The sequence below is a fragment of the Lithobates pipiens genome, unplaced genomic scaffold, assembly GCF_037356315.1.
Source record: "Lithobates pipiens isolate NorthernLeopardFrog02 unplaced genomic scaffold, aLitPip1_a1.2 Scaffold_8, whole genome shotgun sequence".
Lineage (NCBI taxonomy): Eukaryota > Metazoa > Chordata > Amphibia > Anura > Ranidae > Lithobates > Lithobates pipiens.
Genome location: NW_027507903.1, coordinates 129409911 through 129431135, shown reverse-complemented (window position 1 = coordinate 129431135; position 21225 = coordinate 129409911). Strand labels below are relative to the sequence as shown.

The following is a 21225-nucleotide window of genomic DNA, read 5'->3' as shown; positions in this document are numbered from 1 at the left end:
TGGTTAATCGTTGAGAGACTAGTTTAAACAGGTGCTCAAGATTATCCAGTTCAGCAGGCCCAGGATCTGGCAAGCTACTAGCAGCTTTATGTTTGCAATAGTTGCTATGAGAGATTCTATCCTTCAGGCCTTGCACCCTTCGCTAAGCGCCATGCAGGATGCTCCTGGCTAGTCTTCCTTTTTGCGGTGAAAACAGCTGTTTGGGGATGATTTGGGTAATACATCCAAAAAAATTCTAGTGGAAAAAGTACCCCTTTGCCACTTAAGAAAAGGAGCATTTTAATAAGCTCCTTCTCCTGTGCCAGGTGCATCAGCCTCCAGGCAGCCAGTCACGACGGCCTCCGCCATCAAGTTCGAAAGGTAATCCTCAGGGTCAACCCCAGGGACAAAAGTCTTGGGGGAGGAAACCTACAAAATAATAGGAATGCACTGAAATTTCGGCCGCCGAAACATATTGGCCAAAAATTGCATTTTCGGCAATTTGCCGAAAGAGAAATGTTGCCAATAATGTTGCAGAAAAAAGGGGTGGGGCCATCCCGCCAGGTCCCGCGCGTATTTCATCCCGATGCACCACTCAGAGTCTCCTCTCCCTCCTCCTCCTTGTCACTCCTGTCATACACGGTTTCCCCAGTGCCTGGTAATGCATGTCACGCTGTGTGTCAGAGCTGGATCTGAATCGCCGTGCAGCCATTTTCATCCCGGCACACCCCTCAGTGTTAAGGTTTTCGGATGGTGAGTCTGACTTGGTGGAAGGAGACCTCTCTTACGACTCTGGTTCAAGTCTCTCTGGAGTGGGAACAGAGGGACAGGAGCACAGCGGGGTAGGAGCGTCTGGCCAGATGCAGCAGCAGGTACTGGGAAGGTGGAGATCTTCAGTAGTAGTAGCTCTCTGTAGCAGGTAGGCAGCCGATGAAGGTTGGCAGCAGGCTGTGGGACCACGACAGATGGTGCATGGATCTGGAGAGGCAGAGGCAGACCCGGGAGGACCTCTGGGAGAGAGAGCAGCAGACACAGCAGCAAGCAGGAGCCAGCAGAAGAATCAGGTAACAGGCAGGGGGTCGGCAACAAGTATCAGTCAAAGAAGGGTCAAACAAGCCGGGGTCGGAGCAGGAGAGATCAGCAGAGTCAAACAGAGCCGGGTCAGGTATCAGGTAGGTCACAGGCAGAATAACGGGTTGCTTCAGATACTAGCTGCAGACGAACAGCACAGAACATCTGCAGCTGTTCCTTTAAAAAGGGCCACTGGCGCCAATAGCGCTAACGCACACACGTGCGTGCGTGTGCCGCGCGCACATCCGAACGACATGCACCCGCTCGCGTCCGGAGACGCGCGTGCCCACGACGACCCGCGGCACGAATGCGCGTGCGCGAACGGAGACCCGATCGTGCAGAACGGATGGATTCCTGACACTCAGTGTCTCCCGTCCCTCCTCCTCTTGTCTCTCATGTCCTACACAGCCTCCCCAGTACCTGGTAACGCATGTCCCCCTGTGTGTCAGAGTTGGATCTGAATTTCCATGCAACTGTTGTCCCGCCTCCTAGACTGCCTTTTGTGATAGACTGCACTTTGATCCAATGCTAGGAATCATTGTGCCTTGTGTTATAGGAGCGGGACATGGTTACATCGGCTGCACGGCAATTCAGATCCAGCTCTGACACACAGCGCGACATGTATTACCAGGCACTGGGGAGGCTGTGTAGGACAGGAGTGAGAAGAGGAGGAGGGAGGGAGGGGAGACACTGAGAGGCATGCCGGGATGAAACTAGCTGCACGGTGATTCAGCTCTGACACCCAGCGTGGCATGCATTAGCAGGCAGGCTGCATATCATGGGCACTGGCATTGGTGAGGCTGCATGGCATGGGCACTGGCAGGCTGCTACATCTGATGGGCATGGGCATTGGTGAGGCTGCATGGCATGGGCACTGGCAGGCTGCTACATATGGACATAGGCACTGGTGAGGCTGCATAAAGGGCACAGGCAGGCTGCTACAATTGACTGGTAGGCTGCATCTGATGGACACTGGCAGGCTGCATTGATCTCCTGTACCACGTCTGCAATCTCTGACCATCTCCTGTACCACATCCGCAGTCTCTGACCATCTCCTGTACCACGTCCGCAGTCTCTGGCCATCTCCTGTACCACGTCCGCAGTCTCTGGCCATCTCCTGTACCACGTCCGCAGTCTCTGGCCATCTCCTGTACCACGTCCGCAGTCTCTGGCCATCTCCTGTACCACGTCCGCAGTCTCTGGCCATCTCCTGTACCACGTCCGCAGTCTCTGGCCATCTCCTGTACCACGTCCGCAGTCTCTGGCCATCTCCTGTACCACGTCCGCAGTCTCTGACCATCTCCTGTACCACGTCCGCAGTCTCTGGCCATCTCCTGTACCACGTCCGCAGTCTCTGGCCATCTCCTGTACCATGTCCGCAGTCTCTGGCCATCTCCTGTACCATGTCCGCAGTCTCTGGCCATCTCCTGTACCACGTCCGCAGTCTCTGGCCATCTCCTGTACCACGTCCGCAGTCTCTGGCCATCTCCTGTACCACGTCCGCAGTCTCTGGCCATCTCCTGTACCACGTCCCCAGTCTCTGGCCATCTCCTGTATAAAAATATTTTTAAAAACATTCATTTTCGGTATCGGGGCTGTTTCGGTATCAGTTTTCGGCCTAGTGTATTTTTCATGTTTGGTTTCAGCCTCCTTATGAGCTCGAGTAGGGGGAATACTTCTGCATTTCTCAAGGGTCTGGCAGGGAGAGTGTCGAGAGAGATGGGGGACTTCCTCAATAGCTCCAGGGTACAAACAGGAGTTCCAATCTCCTTGTTTTCTCAGATCAAACGTTCCTAAGGATCCAGAGAAAAAGAAGTCTTTCTTTCAAGCATTGGACCATCTTTTGCCAAAAAGTGATCATGGTGGTTCCCATGTAAGAGCAGGGGTTGAGGTTTGGTTCAAACCTTTTTTTACGGTGCCAAAACTGAATGGACAGTCTGGATCTCAAAAATCAAATTCAATTCCAGAATATCCGCTCTTTTTTCACATGGAGTCAATCCAATCCATTGTCTCCATCCTACAAGGAGGAGAACTTCTGGTGTCAATCGACATCAAAGATGCATACCTTCATGTGCTTATTTCCTCGCTCACCAATAATATCTACTTTTCAAGGTAGAAAATCTTAATTTTCAGTGTGTAGCTCTGCTTTTTAGTCTAGCTACTGCACCTTGAGTGTTTACAAAGGTTCTCCTTTAGCCAGATTAAGGGCCCAAAGTACGATTATAGTAGGGCTGCAACTAACAATTATTTTCATAATCGATTAAACGGCAGATTATTTTTACGATTAATTGGATAAAATCATAAATGTAATGTGCCATTTTTGCGCTTATTTAAAAGTAATAATGAAAAAACTGAGGGTTACACTCAAACTGCAGAATTAAAAAACTTTTAACATTAACATTACACAACTTTGCAGCAGTACAAAAACAACAAACATTCTGAAAAGGGGTGAACTATAACTGTTCAAGAAACTTTGCATTTGAATGTAAAAAAGTTAACATGCTAACATGCTCGGGGCTGTGGCTCTCTTTTTACAAACTATGTTGCCTGCAGCAGAAATGAGGCGCTCTAATGGAGTGGAGGTGCCTGGGATGTACAAGAAGGATTTTGCAAGCTTTACTAAAGTAGAATATTTATCTTGGTTACCCTTTCCACCAATTCAAAGGGTTTCCCTCCTTCGGAAGTGGCTTCTCAGCAAAATAAGCTTGAACTTCATTTCGGACTTGTGTGTGAATATCCACCTCAAGTTGCCCCTCTTCCTCTTCACTGCTGCCCCCAGACTCAAGGAGTATGTCAAATAGAGAATGAAATGCTGTAGATGTTGAAGGCTCAGCATCTCTAGTTACAGGCGGCGTGGTGGTCATTTGCTGCTGCACCACTATCTCCCTTCTTAAAGCAAGCGCCTCTGTCTGTACTTTTGCCTGCACGTTTATGATCTGTTCTGGTGATAAAAAAAATGTCTTCTAAATCGTGGGTCCAGGGCAGAGGAAAGGATTACGGCGTTTGTGACGTGTTCAAGGATCCCCTTCCATCTGCTTTGAAGTTGGTCTGCTGCAGCTCTTTAGCAGAGATGGCTCAAAAGAAGCACCTCCATTGGACTGCAACAACCCCTTTACCAGTGCAGGCACGGATGATAGGGTAACATTCTTGGCCCCTCATGAATACAGTGCAGCATTTAAAGGACTTAAGAGCAGTGGAAAGTTCTTCAAGAATACCCCACTGGTCTGGTTTTAAGTCTAGATACTGTTTGCCCCTTTGTATAACTGATGGGTCAGACAGAGTTGCAGTTATCGGCCACCTTTGTTCAATGAGTCGTTCAACCATATAGTAAGTGCTAGTCCATGTTGTGCTTACATCTTGAAGTGTGTGCTCAGATGGAAGACATACAAGGCCACTGATAATCTCCCTCAATCTGGGGCTCCACGCAATATCTCACCCCGTGGGATCAAAATGATCACAAGAACGGTGAGCAAAAATCCCAGAACCACGCGGGGGGGACCTAGTGAATGACCTGCAGGGAGCTGGGACCAAGGTAACAAAGGCTACCATCATTAACACACTACACCGCCAGGGACACAAATCCTGCAGTTCCCTACGTGTCCCCCTGCTTAAGCCAGTACATTTCCAGGGCCGTCTGAGGTTTGCTAGAGAGCATTTGGATGATCCAGCAGAGGACTGGGAGAATGTCATATGGTCAAATGAAACCAAAGTAGAACTGTTTGGTAGAAACACAACTCGTCGCGTTTGGAGGAGAGAGAATGCTGAGTTGCAACCAAAGAACACCATACCTACTGTGAAGCATGGGGGTGGCAACATCATGCTTTGTGGGTTTTTCTCTGCAAAGGGAACAGGACGACTGATCCGTATACATGAAAGAATGAATGGGGCCGTGTATCGTGAGATTTTAAGTGTAAACCTCCTCCCATCAGCAAGAGCATTGAAGATGAAACGTAGCTGGGTCTTTCAGCATGACAATGATCCCAAACACACCACCAAGGACGACGATGAGCGGAGAAGCATTTTAAGGTCCTGGAGTAGCCTAGCCAGTCTCCAGATCTCAACACCATAGAAAACCTTTGGAGGGAGTTGAAAGTCTGTGTTGCCCAGCGACAGCCCCAAAACATCACTGCTCTAGAGAAGGTCTGCATGGAGGAATGGGCCAACATACCATCAGCAGTGTGTGACAACCTTTTGAAGACTTAAAAAAAACATTTGACCTCTGTCGTTGCCAACAAAGGATATATAACAAAGTATTGAGATGAACTTTTGATATTGACCAAATACTTATTTTCCACCATAATTTGCAAATAAATTCTTTCCAAATCGGACAATGTGATTGTCTGTCTGGATTTTTTTCCATATTTTTGTCTCTTATATTTGAGATATAATACCTATGATGACAATTACAGGCCTCTCTCATCTTTTTAAGTGGGAGAACTTGCACAATTGGTGGCTGACTAAATACTTTTTTTGCCCCACTGTAACTGCTGATTGTTGGGGAGTGCACGGACGATTTTGCTGCACAAACTCTGTCATGGTACGCTGTTTCTTTCTGCAATGAAAAAGATAATATGATTGATTAGTATGCAGGAAAGCTATTTCTGTGTAACTCTATATATCATTTGGGTTTAACTTACCGTCCTGATGTTATGCCTTCCTCTGTGAACCCCACGTGTTTCCGTTTCATGTGCCCGCTCACCGTCGTTGTGCTTCCGTGCCATGCAAGTTCTGTTTTACAAAGTTTGCAGGTGACCACTTTCTTTGCAGCATTTATATTAAAATGCTCCCATGCCTTAGAAGCTTTCGATCGCACACCTTTTTCTGAGGTCATTGTGTCAGCAGCACCCTCTGCCATTTTTATAAAGCTATTCCTCCCGGTAACACCAATCATGGGGCACTATGACTATTCCCCCCCCCCCTCCCTCCCGGGAACACCAATGATGGGGCACTATGACTATTCCCCCCCTCCCTCCCAGGAACACCAATGATGGGGCAATACTATTCCCCCCCCCGGAATACTTGGGTGTTAGGAGCAGGGGGCGCGGAGAAGATAAATGGGGATGATGTCAGCGAGGAGGAGGACTACCTGGACCTGGAATACTTGGGTTGGATTCTCAACCTAGAGAAATCTTCCTTAAAACCATGAAGAAGGCTAAAATAATTGGGTCTAATCATAGATACACCCAGAAAAGGGTATTCTTGCCCCAGGCAAAGATCAGCACCATAAAGGAACTGATTCAGGCGGTCGAAGCAAGATGAATTCTTCTATTCAGCTTTGTATGAGCTTGTTGGGAAAGATGGTGGCTTCATTCTGCTCAGTTTCATTCGAGACTGCTGCAAAACAGTATCCTATCATCTTGGAACAAAAGGGTTCAAGCTCTAGATTTCCCAATGTGTCTGACTCCAAAGGTGCGCCAGAGCCTCAGTTTATGGTCAATAACCAAAAATCTGCAAAGCGGAAAATCCTTCCTTCGGTTACCTGGGAAGTGGTAACATATGCCAACCTTTTTTGGGTTTGGGAGCAGTCCTGGAAGAGGCAACTGTCCAAGAGAAGTGGCCCAGATCAGAAATGGCCTTGCCCATTAACATTCTAGAGATTCGGGCAGAGCACTTGGTCCTGAGGACCATGATTACATCCTACCTTACAAACACTAAATTTAATGGTATAGCTATTGAGTCCCACATTCTGAAGAAACATGGGCTATCAAGTTCAGTGGTATCTACCTTGTTTAATGCAAGGAAGCCAGCCTCCAGAATCACATATTATCGAGTCTGGAAGGCATGTTTCCTGGGTCGAATCCAGGGGTTGGCACCCCAGGAGGCATGTCATAGGTAGAATCCTTGACTTTCTGCAGATGGGGTTAGAAATTAAGCTGGCCTCGAGTACTTTCAAAGGCCAGGTCTCGGCCTTATCGGTATTGTTTCAACAACCACTTGCTTCGCATTATTTGCTTCGCAGTTTTTTTCAGGGGGTAACGCTGCCTAATCCCCCGGTTAGGTCACCCCTGAACCCTTGGGACTTGAATTTAGTTCTGTCGATGTTACAAAAACAGCCTTTTTGAGCCGATGCAACATATTCCCTTGGTCCTTTTGACAAGGAAACTAGTTTTTCTGGTAACCATATCCTCTGCAAAAAGGGTATCAGAGTTGGTTGCTCTTTCTTGTAAAGAGCCATATTATTCACAAGGATAAGGTAGTATTGCTTCCTCATCCTAAATTTCTAAGGTAGTGTCAGTTTTTTATCTAAACCAGGATATTGTTCTACCTTCATTCTTTTTTCCCAGAACCCTGTTCTTTGGAAGAAAAATCACTACATTCTTTTGATGTATTGAGAGCAGTCAAGGTCTACTTAAAGGCAACTGCTCAGATTCGAAAAACAGATGTTTTGTTTGTGCTGCCTGAAAGTCCTAAAAGAGGACAGGCAGCATTGAAATCTACTATTTCTAAATGGATTCAGCAAGTAACTGTTCAGGCTTATGGTTTAAAGAGGAGGATTCCACCCTCTCAAATCAAAAGCGCACTCCACTAGGACTGTTAGTGCTTCGCGGGGGTGCATCACTAAGCTTCCATGGTTCAAATATGCAAGGCCTCAACTTGGTCTTCAGTCCACATTTACCAGATTTTATCAGGTGAATGTAAAAAGGCATGAGGATATCGCCTTTGGTCATAGTGTGCTGCAGGCAGCAGTATAACTCCTCTAGTTTCATGTTGCCCTAATTCTGTTGCGTCTCCCTCCCCTCAGTTGGCATTGCTTTGGGACATCCCAAGTAGTAATTACTATGGCTCTGGGTCCTGTGATGTACGATTAAGAAAATAGGATTTTTATAACGGCTTACCTGTAAAATTATTTTCTTTGAAGTACATCACGGGACACAGCGGTCCCTCCCCTCTTTCTGGTATATGCTTGTATTGCTTTGCTACAAAAACTCCCAGTAGTGGGAGGGGTTATATAGGGAGGCAACTTCCTGTTTAGGGTGTGCCAGTGTCCATCACCTGAAGGGGGACTATAACCCACATAGTAATTACTATGGCTCTGTGTCCCGTGATGTACTTCAAAGAAAGGGATTTTTCAGGTAAGAGGTTATAAAAAAAATCCTATTTTTCAGATGCCTTGTTTACTTCTAAATTAAAGCCAGGAGCTGGCCAATACATTTTGAACAAGTTTGTTGTAATCCTTTTAATGCCATGACATGTGGTACACATTATTGGCAATGAAGGAAATAAAAACACTGCAAGTACAGAAAATGTGTTGATCCTGTCTGAAGTACCGTGGCTTATAACTTTATAAGCATTTTGCCTGTGCGGCACTGAAATGTTAAGCGGTGCTAGCAGCAATGTCCTATTATTCCCTTTAAAATATAGAACACCTCCACCTTAGTTTATGGAGATTACGAGTGAGGGATGTGTTGTGTTGCCTAAATTAGGAGTGAGCAGCCTAGGGTGACAATGCTACTCCTGCACTAAATGTGTTAGTGGGAGGACCACCAGAAATTAAAAGGAAAATAATCCAGAAAAATAAACACAATGGAGCCAAAACATCTAAACTGCAATATATTACATTTTTGTTCTTTGGTTTAGATAAAGTTTAAATAACAGTACAAGTAGTTTTTCACAAACAGTTGAGCCTTACATTATTAAAATGTATTGAGCATACTGGTTATATATATGTGTGTTGCTTCTGTTGTAGAACATTGGAGCATGGATCAAGAACAAATCAGAAGTGGAGATTGTAGATCTGGTATTGAAGCTAAGGGATAAATTGGTAATGTATCAGAATCCAAGCATTCTACAATGAATAATATATATTTTTTTATGGTCCATGGCGATAGGCCTTTTATTGGTATTAGAACTGTTTGTATTCCCTTATAAGTCAAAAGGAAAAAAAAACACTTTATAGCAGGTTGGTGCCTGCAGAACAAATGGAGGTCAACTGCACTTGCCAATAAACTCTTTTTATGAGTTTATGATTTCTTGGCTATTTTTCAGAGAATATGAATGATAACACAAAAACATTTCATTCACTCGTGGTTAGCGTTTGGCTGAAGCCATTTATTATCAATCAACTATGTTTACTCTTTTTGAATCATAATGGCAACAGAAACTACCCAAATGACTCTGATCAAAAGTTGACATACCCCAGTTCTTAATACCGTATTGCCCCCTTTAAAATTAGTTACAGTTAATTGATAATAAATGGCTTCAGCCACACACTAACCATGAGTGAAAGAAAAGTTGTGTTATCATTCATATTCTCTGAAAAATGGCCAAGAAATCATAAATTCTGCCAGGGTATGTAAACTTATGAGCACTACTGTAACTGCAGCCATAGTTCTGATATTGCTGCTTGTCCAAGGATACAGGGGTACGTCTTAAGGACGGTAAGTGGTTACAAATATTTGCTCCTACCTATTCTGTCTAGCATGTATAAAAAAAAAAGAACTGGATAATTATCTTTTTTTTTTTTATATTCTTTCTTTGAGTTTTAAGTGAAGGCGAATACAAAACAAAGGCAATTGGGCATACCCATACGAAAAGTACATTGCACTAAAACAAGGGTATATCTAAAACTTTAAATACAACACTGTCAAACGTAGGAAATGCACTTGGGTCCCCTGAAAAAGAAAAATAATGGTTTGCCCCCATGACTTCACGACCAGGTCATTTTTGCGATACGGCACTGCGTTACTTTAACTGACAATTGCACGGTCGTGCAATGCTGTACACAATTAAGTTTTTTTTCTCTCCACAAATAGAGCTTTCTTTTGGTGGCATTTGATCACCTCTGTGTTTTTTTATTTTTTGCACTATAAACAAAAAAAGCCAACAATTTTGAAAATAAAAAACAAAAACTATTTTTTACTTTATGCTATAAAATATATCCAGTAAAAAATCTAAATTCTTTATTAGTTTAAGCCAATGTGTATTCTACATATTTTTGGTAAACAAAAAGTCCCAATAAGCGTATATTGATTGATTTGCACAAAAGTATAAAATAGTGTCTACAAACTAGGGGATATTTTTATGGAATTTTATTTTTTTTATTTTTTTTACTAGTAATGGTGATAATCAGCAATTTTTTAGCGGGACTGCGACATTGCAGAGGACAAATAAGACACCTGACTGATCAGTGCTAAATAATATGCACTTGTAACTGTTCTAATGATACTGTCAGTGAAGGAGTTAACTTCAGGGGCAATCAAAGAGTTAAGGTTGCTCCTATGGAGTGCTTACTAACTGGGGGGGGGGGGGATGCTGTGACTAGAGGAACACAGAGATCCATGTTTCTGCTTAGCAGAAACACAAAATCTCCATCTTCCTCCCTCACAGAATGATGGTCTGCCTTGTTTGCATTGGTAAAAGACAAAAACAGAACATTCCACTGACGACTTTTATGTATCACTAAATTCTGACCAGTCATCTTCTGTAAGTGTAGAGTTCATAAGGGTCCATTTTGTCTGAGCCATTCGAAATTTTGGGTTACTATCAGTCATGAGGGCAGCGTAGTATGTGGAGATAATTTTAGTGGGGTCAGGGTGTCGTAGTACTTTCTCCAACGAGCCGAATTGGGCACGTATGGCATGTTGGAGTTGGTAGTAGAAGAATATATAGGAGCGTGGCAAGTCAAAATCAGCCCGCATTTGTTGGAAGGATTTAAATCCCTGTGTGTCCTATAGATGGCACCGGTATTTAACTCTCTTGGCATACCAATGTTGCAGATCAGGTAGAGAGTATAGTTCTTTATAGACCGTGTTGAACCACAGAGGGTTATTAAGGGACGTTAACCACGGTTCTTTTGTGATTTTGGAGACAATCATTTTAAACAGGGATAGCAAACTAGTTGGCATAGTTGTGCCTGGGCTGGCTGGAGCCTGGCCTCTGTATATGATATTTGTAGTGTTTCCAGAGAGGAGGCAATGGCTCCCTAGGTGGACGTGCAGGCATTTGCCGCAGTGGGATGGAGCCAGTCGTGTGTATGGACCAGTTGGGAGGCTAAGTAATATAAAGTTAGGGGACGCTAACCACCCAGGTGCGCTGGTAGCCATTGTGTCTCCAACGCCACTCTAGGGGATTTACCATTCCATAAAAATATCCTGCATATGGTATCTATCCTTTTAAAGATCTAGGGATCCTGCATGGTGCATTGGCTAGTACATACAACAGTTTGGGTAGATAGATAATTTTTAGGACATTGGCTCTTCTCATTAAATCTAAGGGAAGGTCCATCCATTGCTTAGTCTGTGCTAGTAATTGGGCCAGTAAGGGACACAAATTGTTTTCAATATAGGAGGATAGGGGTAATTGCACTATGACCCCCAGATATCTGAAAGAGGATACCACTTGTAGTCTGGAGTCCGGGTATATCTACACAGTTGCATCTGGGTCTAAGGGAAAAAGGTTAGATTTGACTCGGTTAACCCGAAATCCAGAGTAGTCACCAAAGTTATCTATCCTCTAGTAGTAGTGTCTTTAGTGAGTCCTGAGTATCAGCTAGGTATAGCAAAGTGTCGTCCGCATATAGCGAGATCCGGTCTTCTATAGTAGCGATAGGGAGGCCCTTAATCTGCTGGGAGCAGCAAATGCTTACTGCTAGTGGCTCCATGGCAAGGGCAAATAGGAGGGGTGACAGCAGGCACCACTGCCTAGTGCCTCTAGTAATGGAAAAGGTGACTGTATTGTGAGAGTTAACTAGTATGCGAGGCTGTGCGGAGGTGTAAAGGAGTGTTATCCAAGCAATAATACAGGGGCCAAAGCTGTACCATTGCAGTACCTGAAAAAGATAGGGCCATTCCACACGGTCAAAGGCCTTACATGTGTCCAAGGACACAAAAGCTCGGGTAGGTGTACAGTTGTGTGGATATTGAAGATTCTGGAATAGTCTACGAATGTTCATTCTCGTAGATCTGCCAGGTATAAAGCCTCCTTGATCGCACCTGACCAGTTTCCCAACTACAGCGTTTAGACAGTTAGCCAATATTTTGGCAAGGATATCAACATCCACATTAAGAGAAATTGGGCGATATGAGACGCATTTTAAGTGGATCTTTGCGTGCTTTCAGTAGTAAGATAATCAGAGCTTCCCTCATCATGGGGGGAAGAATTCCAGCTGTTAAGGCTTCATTATATGTTTTCAGAAGAGAAGGACAGAGTAAGAGCTGAAATTGGGAATACCATTTAGCAGGGAAGCCGTATAACCCCGCTGTCTTATGTCCCGGTGCCGAAATGGCCAGCGCAATTTCCTCGACAGAGAGAGGTGCCCCTAAATCTTCACTATTCTCAGCTTAAAGGGAAGGGAGTGATATCTGGGCCAAGTAGTCATTTAACTGGGACTCTGTTTATTCTGCTCTCGATGAATACAGATTTTTGTAAAAGTCCAAAAACCTCTCAATGATGTCTCTAGGGGTGTCACTGATTTGTCCCTGTGCAATTACAATTCGGGGGATTGAAATGGTGGAGTGTTCATGTATGGTCAGATATGCTAAGCGGCGGCCAGCCTTGTTAGCATGTGCAAAAGATTTTTGTGTGGCATGTAGCATGCGTTTTTGTGTGAGGTCTAATAAGCGGAGCTCATATTTTCTGCGACACTGTAACCAAGAGTCTCTAAACTTTACTAGGGTCATAGGTAGTTTCTGCAGATGTCATACCGGCCTCCAATTCCACTGTATGTTGTATGGTATTTTTGTTTTTTTTAAGCCTCTCACTCTGTAAGTGGGTCCACTGTGCCAGTGTTTTTGGTCCAGTAGTTCACTATACTCTTCCCATGTTCTTCCTGTACTATCTCATCCTCCAACCAGTATGAGTTCAGGCGCCACACACTCAGGCCTGATCCTGGAAAGAGAAGGAGATCCACCGCCAAAGGAGCATGGTCCGATACTCCCCTAGGTAGGTAGGATATGGTAGATACCACCATGAGACTATCCTGCGTGCCAAATGCCAGGTCTATACGGGATGTGGTGTGGAAAGAGTCCGAATGGCAGGAAAATTGGTGCAAATCTGGGTGTTTCCACCTCCATATCTCGGTAAGTCCACGTACCTGGGCCCAGTCAGTAAAAGAATGTTAACATATGCCCCCACCCCCCAGACGGTCCATGGCTGGGCTCATTATTGCATTAAAGTCACCCACATACAACAGTGGGCCTGGGGGCCTAGACAATAGAATAAGCGACAGTTTTACCAACATATCTGCGGACAATGGGGGAGGTACATAAACGGATACCAAGGTAAAAGTTACTGAGGCAATTTGTATCAAAAGTATGATATGCTTGCCTTCAGGGTCTGTTTTAATCTGCAAAACCTCTGCATGTAGAGATTTAACCAAAACAGAGACCCCCCTGGAGTAAGCTGTATGAGTGGCATGATAAGAGTGCCAGCCACGGCCGCCTAAGGGACCTTGTTTTAGAATCAACCAGATGTGTTTCCTGGAAACAAATAATGTAGGGGCATTGCTTTCTCAGGACTGAGAACACTTGAGATTACTTCTGAGGCAAGTTCAATCCTCTAGTGTTCCAGGAAATGATTATAGTGGTCTGGCCATGGCACAGAAAACAGTGTGGGGTATATATCCTGATGGCTTGTGGCAGAAGTGTACCATTGCGTTCCATGCCTTTCGGGATACATACAAACAGACATATATTAACAGGTATAAGGCACAAAGTTAAGGCAGCACAAATACACATAAATAACCAAAGTACAAAAGAAAAAAGTATTCAAAAACAGAACTGAAAATAAGGGCGGCCAAAAACAGAAAAAAAATTGTAAGTCCCTGAAAAACCCTGTACCCTCCTCCCCGCTCGCCCATCCCAAACACAGCGAGCCTTGGATCCCTGAATGGAGAAAAAACACTTAAGTGAAGAGAAAACTCTGCCGTTGCCTTGCCACTAACTGGTGTGGGGGTTTTGTGGTTGTGGCTTGGCTCCCGAATAACACAACAGGAAATAAGGTAGAAATGCCTCAGCATTACAGTGGTCCGGCTTCAGGGTAGTCAGTACTTGTGGTTAGTAGGATGCAAGAGGGATGGTGTATCACCTTCATCAGAGAGGGTTTGACCTCAAGAATTATGAAGGGGTCTGATCTGATCAGGTCCAACATGGACAGGTTGTAAACATTGAGATTCTATTTCTAGAACCAGTAGGAGAGCTATATAAATTGTATGTAGTTAAGGCAACATACAGTATGCAGTTCTGGGTGCGAGACAAGACTTTACTTTCTCACACCCGGAATAAAATTGATTTGGTCTGACCTAGGCTCAGTCATTCATAGGCAGCTTTGTATTCTATCAATGAATACAAAGTTTCCTCTGATTAGCTGAGTCTGAAAGGCGGGCCGTTGTCACAATCTCCGACTCCCAAGTCAGTTACTTTATGGACCTACAGAAGCCAATTGTTACTTTAAGCACATACAAAAGGCACAGGAAGTAGGAGATGTGACAGTCCTCGATTTTGTTTTTCATAGACAGTATTTGCACACTGGAGTTCTGTGAACTTTAGGGGTCCCAAAGCATTTAAAAGATATTTAAAAATATGTGCAAACACAAAAGGTGCCTGCTCTTGATGTTACAGTTTAGGTTTACTGAAAGCTCCAGAGTCCAGACAAACAAAAAGCTGAAAAGTTGGACCAGGCTATAGGGTTGTCTTTAGTCTAGCTGGGCTGTATGACAAAAGTTTATTCAAGTTGTTGCAATACATTACAAACTGTTTGGCAGGAAAATACTTTCTGAAAATCTTTACTTGTATTTGTGCTACTACTACTACTAGATTGATTCAGAATCTATTTTACATAATGTAGATGTAAACCTAGATACTGCGTATAGTTTATTGAATGTTCTGATTCATTTCTTTATATGTCCCCTTTGCAGCTCAGGGCTCACAGACAACAGCTTCCTATCAGCTCTACTTCCTTGGACAAGCTGAGACTTCACATTGATGAAGTAATCCATTCGCTTCCTGAAGATTTGCAGAGCATCTTGCATCCTCAGTAAACTATTTCAGTAGCATTCCCAAACGTTCCAAGACCCGTAGAGAATCTCACATTATATGTAAACCATCTTGTATCTATATCATCAATACAACCTTCTGAAGGGCTGATAAGAGAAACCAGAGAAAAAAACAAAAAACAACCCTCATATTTAAGAGAAACCTGTAATGCCAACACTATACAGGACTCCAAAGCACTGCTTTAAGATCTACAGTATGTTCTTTATTTGGAAATTACGAAATCTGGAACAAAACAAACAGTCTGATTCACTGAAGGAACAAGCACAACAAAGATGGTCCCATGTAAAGATAGCTTATTGGGTGCTTGGTTATACAAATCTTTGAAACGGCAATGACATATTTAACCTTCTATTTTTCTTCAATATTGGTACTATATTGCTTATGTAACAATAGAGGTTTGTGTGATTTGCTAAAGAGTTTGGGATTCTTCTTTGAATGGTATACTTTTGTTAATCTCTGAATTGGTTCAGCTATGGCTTCAATTCAGCAAGACCTATATTGGAGCTGGGCTTTAAGTGGTTGATACTATGTTTTATATTATGTATTACTTTGTGCAAGATGCTGCACAGGGCATATTTTCATATATGCCACTATATATTTATTGATTTAAGTTAAATGTAATATAACATTTGAACTTATTGTGATGTAGACCTGTTTAGTCATCCACATGTGCATCAAGCTACATTAACAAAGATGTGGTTTGACCCCCCAATAGAGCACCCTTTTTCTTCTGAGGTGAATGCAGGCTTTAATACCTGCGCAGTGTGGGTTAAAGCTGCAGCCCCCCCAAAAAAAATTGGGTACAGAGAAGCATGTGTGCATTTGATGCCTGCTCACAGTAGGTTGGAAACTCTGACTAATATTGTGTGTCCACAGCAGGCTACAATTGTCACAGTGGTAAATATGGGGATTTTGTAGAGCAACTGACATACATGAAGCTACTTTTCCATTAACACATCTGGTACCTGTCGTGTACATGATTACTAACACAGTTGATGCCCATGTGTATGATCCCTAAACCACATATGTTAAAGAAGCTTACATCCCAATTCTTAAATTATATGTAAATATAGAAATCAAGCACAAGTCATTTCTCTATTAGAGGCACGTAAATTGTTTCAGAAACATAAATTATCTCAGAAGGCCTATCCTAAATTGTATATTGGCATTTGGTTTAATAAGTCTGTCTAAAATGCATAAGTGTTTATCTGTAAAATAAAACTTTCAACTCAAACTAAGCATATGTTCAAAAAATTATCTTCTGTGACAACTACAATGATCATTATGTCCGATATATATAGGCCATAATTTTCCTATAATGTGACATTTGGCCTTTTTGCATAATATACAAGCATGGAATGTGTTTTGGTGTGTGTTTGGGTATGTCTGTGGCATATTTCTTATTGAACTGCATAGCGCTGGTGCTATCTATTGCTGTCATTGCAACACCCAGTTATTATTGGTAATTAACTGTATGGAGTTTACCTGAAATGTTATCTCATGTACAGAATAACAAAGCTGGCACACAACTGGGAGACAGTTGTCATCCAGTAACAGGAAGTGCCTGAGCAAGGATAGTCATGGCAGGATCTCCAAGTATTATTTTACCGTTCATATAAATTTCTTTCTTTGGCAGAGCGATAAACTGGTATATTCAGTGTAAGTTGGCATGTTAAATGACTTAAAGGGGTTGTAAAGGTAAATGTTTTTTCACCTTAATGCATTCTATGCATTAAGGTGAAAAAACATCTCACGCTGCCGGCGCCCCCAGTCCCCCCGTTTTACTTACCTGACCCCTCCAAAGTCCCGCGCTCACCCCCGCCGTCCTCTTCCCCGCTCAGCCTGGTCGCTGATTGGCTGGAGTGGATGGATTGAAAGCAGCGCAGCTATTGGTTCGCACTGCTGTCAATCACATCCAATGACGAAGCGCGCCAGGGCGGGGCCGTGTGATACAGCGAGCGGCTATAGCCACGCCCGCAGGTGCTTCTCACCATGCGAGGGAGCTCGCATGAACGTGAGAAGTACCTGTGGGAGGAAGCAGAGACAGCCGCCGAGGGACCCCAGAAGAGCAGGTTCGGGGCCACTCTGTGCAAAACGAGCTGCACAGTGGAGGTAAGTATAACATGTTTGTTATTTAAAAAAGAAAAATGTACTTTACAATCCCTTTAAGCACTTCACACCCAGGCCAATTGTGACATTTCTCTCCTACATGTAAAATTCCTAATTTTTTTGCTAGAAAATTACATAGAACCCCCAAACATTATATATGTTTTTTTAGGAAAGACCCTAGAGAATACAATGGCGGTCGTTGAAACTTTTTCTTCTGCACGGTATTTGCGCAGCAATTTTTCGAACACGTTTTTTTCTGAAAAAAATAACAGTTTCATGCTTTAAAAAAAACAAAACGGTAAAGTTAGCCCAATTTTTTTGCATAACGTGAAAGAGGAGGATACGCCGAGTAAATAGATATCCAACATGTCACGCTTCAAAATTGCACGCGCTCGTGGAATGGCGCCAAACTTAGGTATTTAAAAATCCCCATAGGCGACGGTTTACATTTTTTTACTGGTTACATGTTTTGGGTTACAGAGGAGGTCTAGAGCTAGAATTAGAGCGAGAGCAATAACGTTCGCGGCGATACCTCACGTGTGGTTTGAACACGGTTTTTATATGTGGGCGGGACTTACGTATGCCTTCGCTTCTGCGTACGAGCTCGCGGGGACAGGGGCGCTTTACTTTTTTTTTTTATTGTTAATTTTACTTTTATTTTTTTAGTTTGACACTTTAAAAAAAAAATGTATTACTTTTATTCCTATTACAAGGAATGTAAACATCCCTTGTAATAGGAATATGGCATGATCGGACCTATTTACAGTGAGATATGGGGTAAATAAGACCCCATATCTCACCTCTAGGCTAGGAAGCCTAAATTAAAAAAATAAAAAACCTGATCACGGCCTCTCAACCGAGGTGGTGCCGTTATTTTGAATGCAGAGGCCGGGAGGGACGTCATAACATCGCGCCTGGCCTCCGCGCGATCATAGAGACTCCGGGGACCATCTGGTCTGCCTAAATCTCTATAATACCATCCAGGGGGCGGCGGATCCTGTGACTGACTCACCGATGGAAGCGGTGAGTCGGTAGAAGCACCGGAGGGTGGCGGGAGGGGGGACGTCCCCTCCCGCCGCCCGTAAGAACGATCAAGCAGTGGAACAGCCGTTATGATCGTTCTTATGGTGCAGGGAATCGACGGCTGAAAATGCTGATATCTGAATGATGTCTATAGCCTCAGGCATCATTCAGCTATAACACCACAAAGCCCACAACGTCATATGACGTAGCTTGGGCGCCAAGTGGTTAAAGATCGTTCCTACTAGGGATGCACCGAATGGGTTTTTTGGTGCCGAAACCGATACCGAAAATGAAAAATACACTAGGCCGAAAACCGAAACCGATACCGAAACAGCACCGATACCGAAAATGACTGTTTTTAAAAAATATTTTTATACAGGAGGTGGTCAGAGACTGGGGACATGGTACAGGAGGTGGTCAGAGACTGGGGACATGGTACAGGAGATGGTCAGAGACTGGGGACATGGTACAGGAGATGGTCAGAGACTGGGGACATGGTACAGGAGATGGTCAGAGACTGGGGACATGGTACAGGAGATGGTCAGAGACTGGGGACATGGTACAGGAGGTGGTCAGAGACTGGGGACATGGTACAGGAGGTGGTCAGAGACTGGGGACATGGTACAGGAGGTGGTCAGAGACTGGGGACATGGTACAGGAGGTGGTCAGAGACTGGGGACATGGTACAGGAGGTGGTCAGAGACTGGGGACATGGTACAGGAGGTGGTCAGAGACTGGGGACATGGTACAGGAGGTGGTCAGAGACTGGGGACATGGTACAGGAGATGGTCAGAGACTGGGGACATGGTACAGGAGATGGTCAGAGACTGGGGACATGGTACAGGAGATGGTCAGAGACTGGGGACATGGTACAGGAGGTGGTCAGAGACTGGGGACATGGTACAGGAGGTGGTCAGAGACTGGGGACATGGTACAGGAGATGGTCAGAGACTGGGGACATGGTACAGGAGATGGTCAGAGACTGGGGACATGGTACAGGAGATGGTCAGAGACTGGGGACATGGTACAGGAGATGGTCAGAGACTGGGGACATGGTACAGGAGATGGTCAGAGACTGGGGACATGGTACAGGAGGAGGTCAGAGACTGGGGACACGGTACAGGAGGAGGTCAGAGACTGGCGACACGGTACAGGAGATGGTCAGAGACTGGCGACACGGTACAGGAGATGGTCAGAGACTGGCGACACGGTGCAGGAGGTGGTCAGAGACTGGCGACACGGTACAGGAGATGGTCAGAGACTGGCGACACGGTGCAGGAGGTGGTCAGAGACTGGCGACACGGTACAGGAGATGGTCAGAGACTGGCGACATGGTACAGGAGGCATCCCCCATTGCAGCCAGTGTGTAATTTTGCAGCCAGTGTGCCAGTGTGTCATTTTGCAGCCAGGGTGTCATTTTGCAGCCAGGGTGTCATTTTGCAGCCAGCGTGTCATTTTGCAGCCAGCGTGTCAGTGTGTCATTTTGCAGCCAGCGTGTCAGTGTGTCATTTTGCAGCCAGCGTGTCAGTGTGTCATTTTGCAGCCAGCGTGTCATTTTGCAGCCAGCGTACCAGTGTGTCATTTTGCAGCCAGCATACCAGTGTGTCATTTTGCAGCCAGTGTGTCATTTTGCAGCCAGTGTGTCATTTTGCAGCCTGTGTAGGGAAGAGAGCCGCCTCCGCCGCCTATTTGATCACAGCGCCGGGAACATCACAGCTCTCATTTCAATAGCTGTGTGTTCCCGGCCGCGCGCCGTCACACGCAGCCCCTCCCCCTTGTCCGGGCACTTTGATAGACAGATCATCCGTCCAATCCTGCGGATGATCTGTCTATCTAAGTGCCCGGACAAGGGGGAGGGGCTGCGTGTGACGGCGCGCGGCCGGGAACACACAGCTATTGAAATGAGAGCTGTGATGTTCCCGGCGCTGTGATCAAATAGGCGGTGGAGGCGGCTCTCCAGCGCTATACAACCCCCATGATGGGCGTCACCAGGGACGGGGGCGGAGCCCGCCCCCACCCAGGCCACGCCCCATTTTCGGCTCCATTATCGGCCGTTTTTCTCTTTCGGCAAATTGCCGAAAAGGGCATTTTCGGCCGATATGTTTCGGCGGCCGAAATTTCGGTGCATCCCTAGTTCCTACCAGATCAACCTTTCTAGGCGGAGGCAAACTGTAACTTGGATAGAGGAAAGTTTGTGGATGTAGTGTAGATTGTTTGCTAAGGCATTTGAAACAGTACTCCACATACACATGAATTTACAAATTAAGGTCTTTTGGCATTGATTATATCATATGTACCTGGATAAAAAAAAGTGGTTACAGGAACATGTCCTGAGGGTGGTAAGCAATGGCATATTTAATGAATAGTCTGGAGTTATGAGTGGTGTTCCCCAGGGCCCTGTCTTGGGATCAACTCTGTTTAACGTGTTCATAAATGATATACAGTTATGAATAAATAGTTCAGTCTAAGTGTTTGCTGATAAAACAAAGTTAAACAGGGCAATAACGTCACAACAGGATATAGCAACTTCACAAAAAGACCTACCGTATTTATCGGTGTATAACGCACGCTCTTTTCCCCTTAAAATCAGGGCAAAATCGTAAATGCGTGTTATAAGCCGATTCCCCCGCCGTTTCTAAGCTTCTCTGGCGTTCTCGGCTATTTTCGGCGGCTTTTCGGAAAGCCGACGAGAACGACCGAAAATAGCCGAAAGCCGCGAGCTACCGAGCGCCGCCGAGATACACAGGACATCCGCTCTGTATCTCGGCGGAGCCATTTTTTAAACGGCAAAGACACTGACGAGGCTGCAATGCAAGGCTGCAAATGACACTGACAAGGCTGCATTAATGGGCATTTAAATGTAAGTTTTTTTTTTTCCCTTAAACTCCCCTCCTAAAAGTTTTTTTCGTGTTATACACCAATAAATATGGTATTTAAAATGGGGGGGGGGGGGGGGGGGTGTTCAGCTTTATATCAGATACGGTTTAAACACTCAAAAATGGAAAGTGTGGGAGTTTTAAAATATGCATGCAGGTTATTTGCTAGGGGAGAA

At 44.7% G+C, this 21225-nt stretch overlaps 1 protein-coding gene across 4 annotated transcripts in view; it reads left to right on the top strand.

Moving 5' to 3' along the window:
* DENND6B (DENN domain containing 6B) overlaps positions 1-16279 on the top strand; it is an 80711-nt gene extending 64432 nt beyond the window's left edge. For all 4 annotated transcript variants that reach the window (XM_077470760.1, XM_077470762.1, XM_077470761.1 and 1 more), the window contains 2 exons: positions 8738-8812; positions 14903-16279. In XM_077470760.1, coding sequence (XP_077326886.1) covers positions 8738-8812; positions 14903-15025 — 198 coding nt within the window. In that variant the 3' untranslated portion in view covers positions 15026-16279. The remainder of the gene's footprint in view (positions 1-8737; positions 8813-14902) is intronic.
* The last annotated feature ends 4946 nt before the right edge of the window (positions 16280-21225 follow it).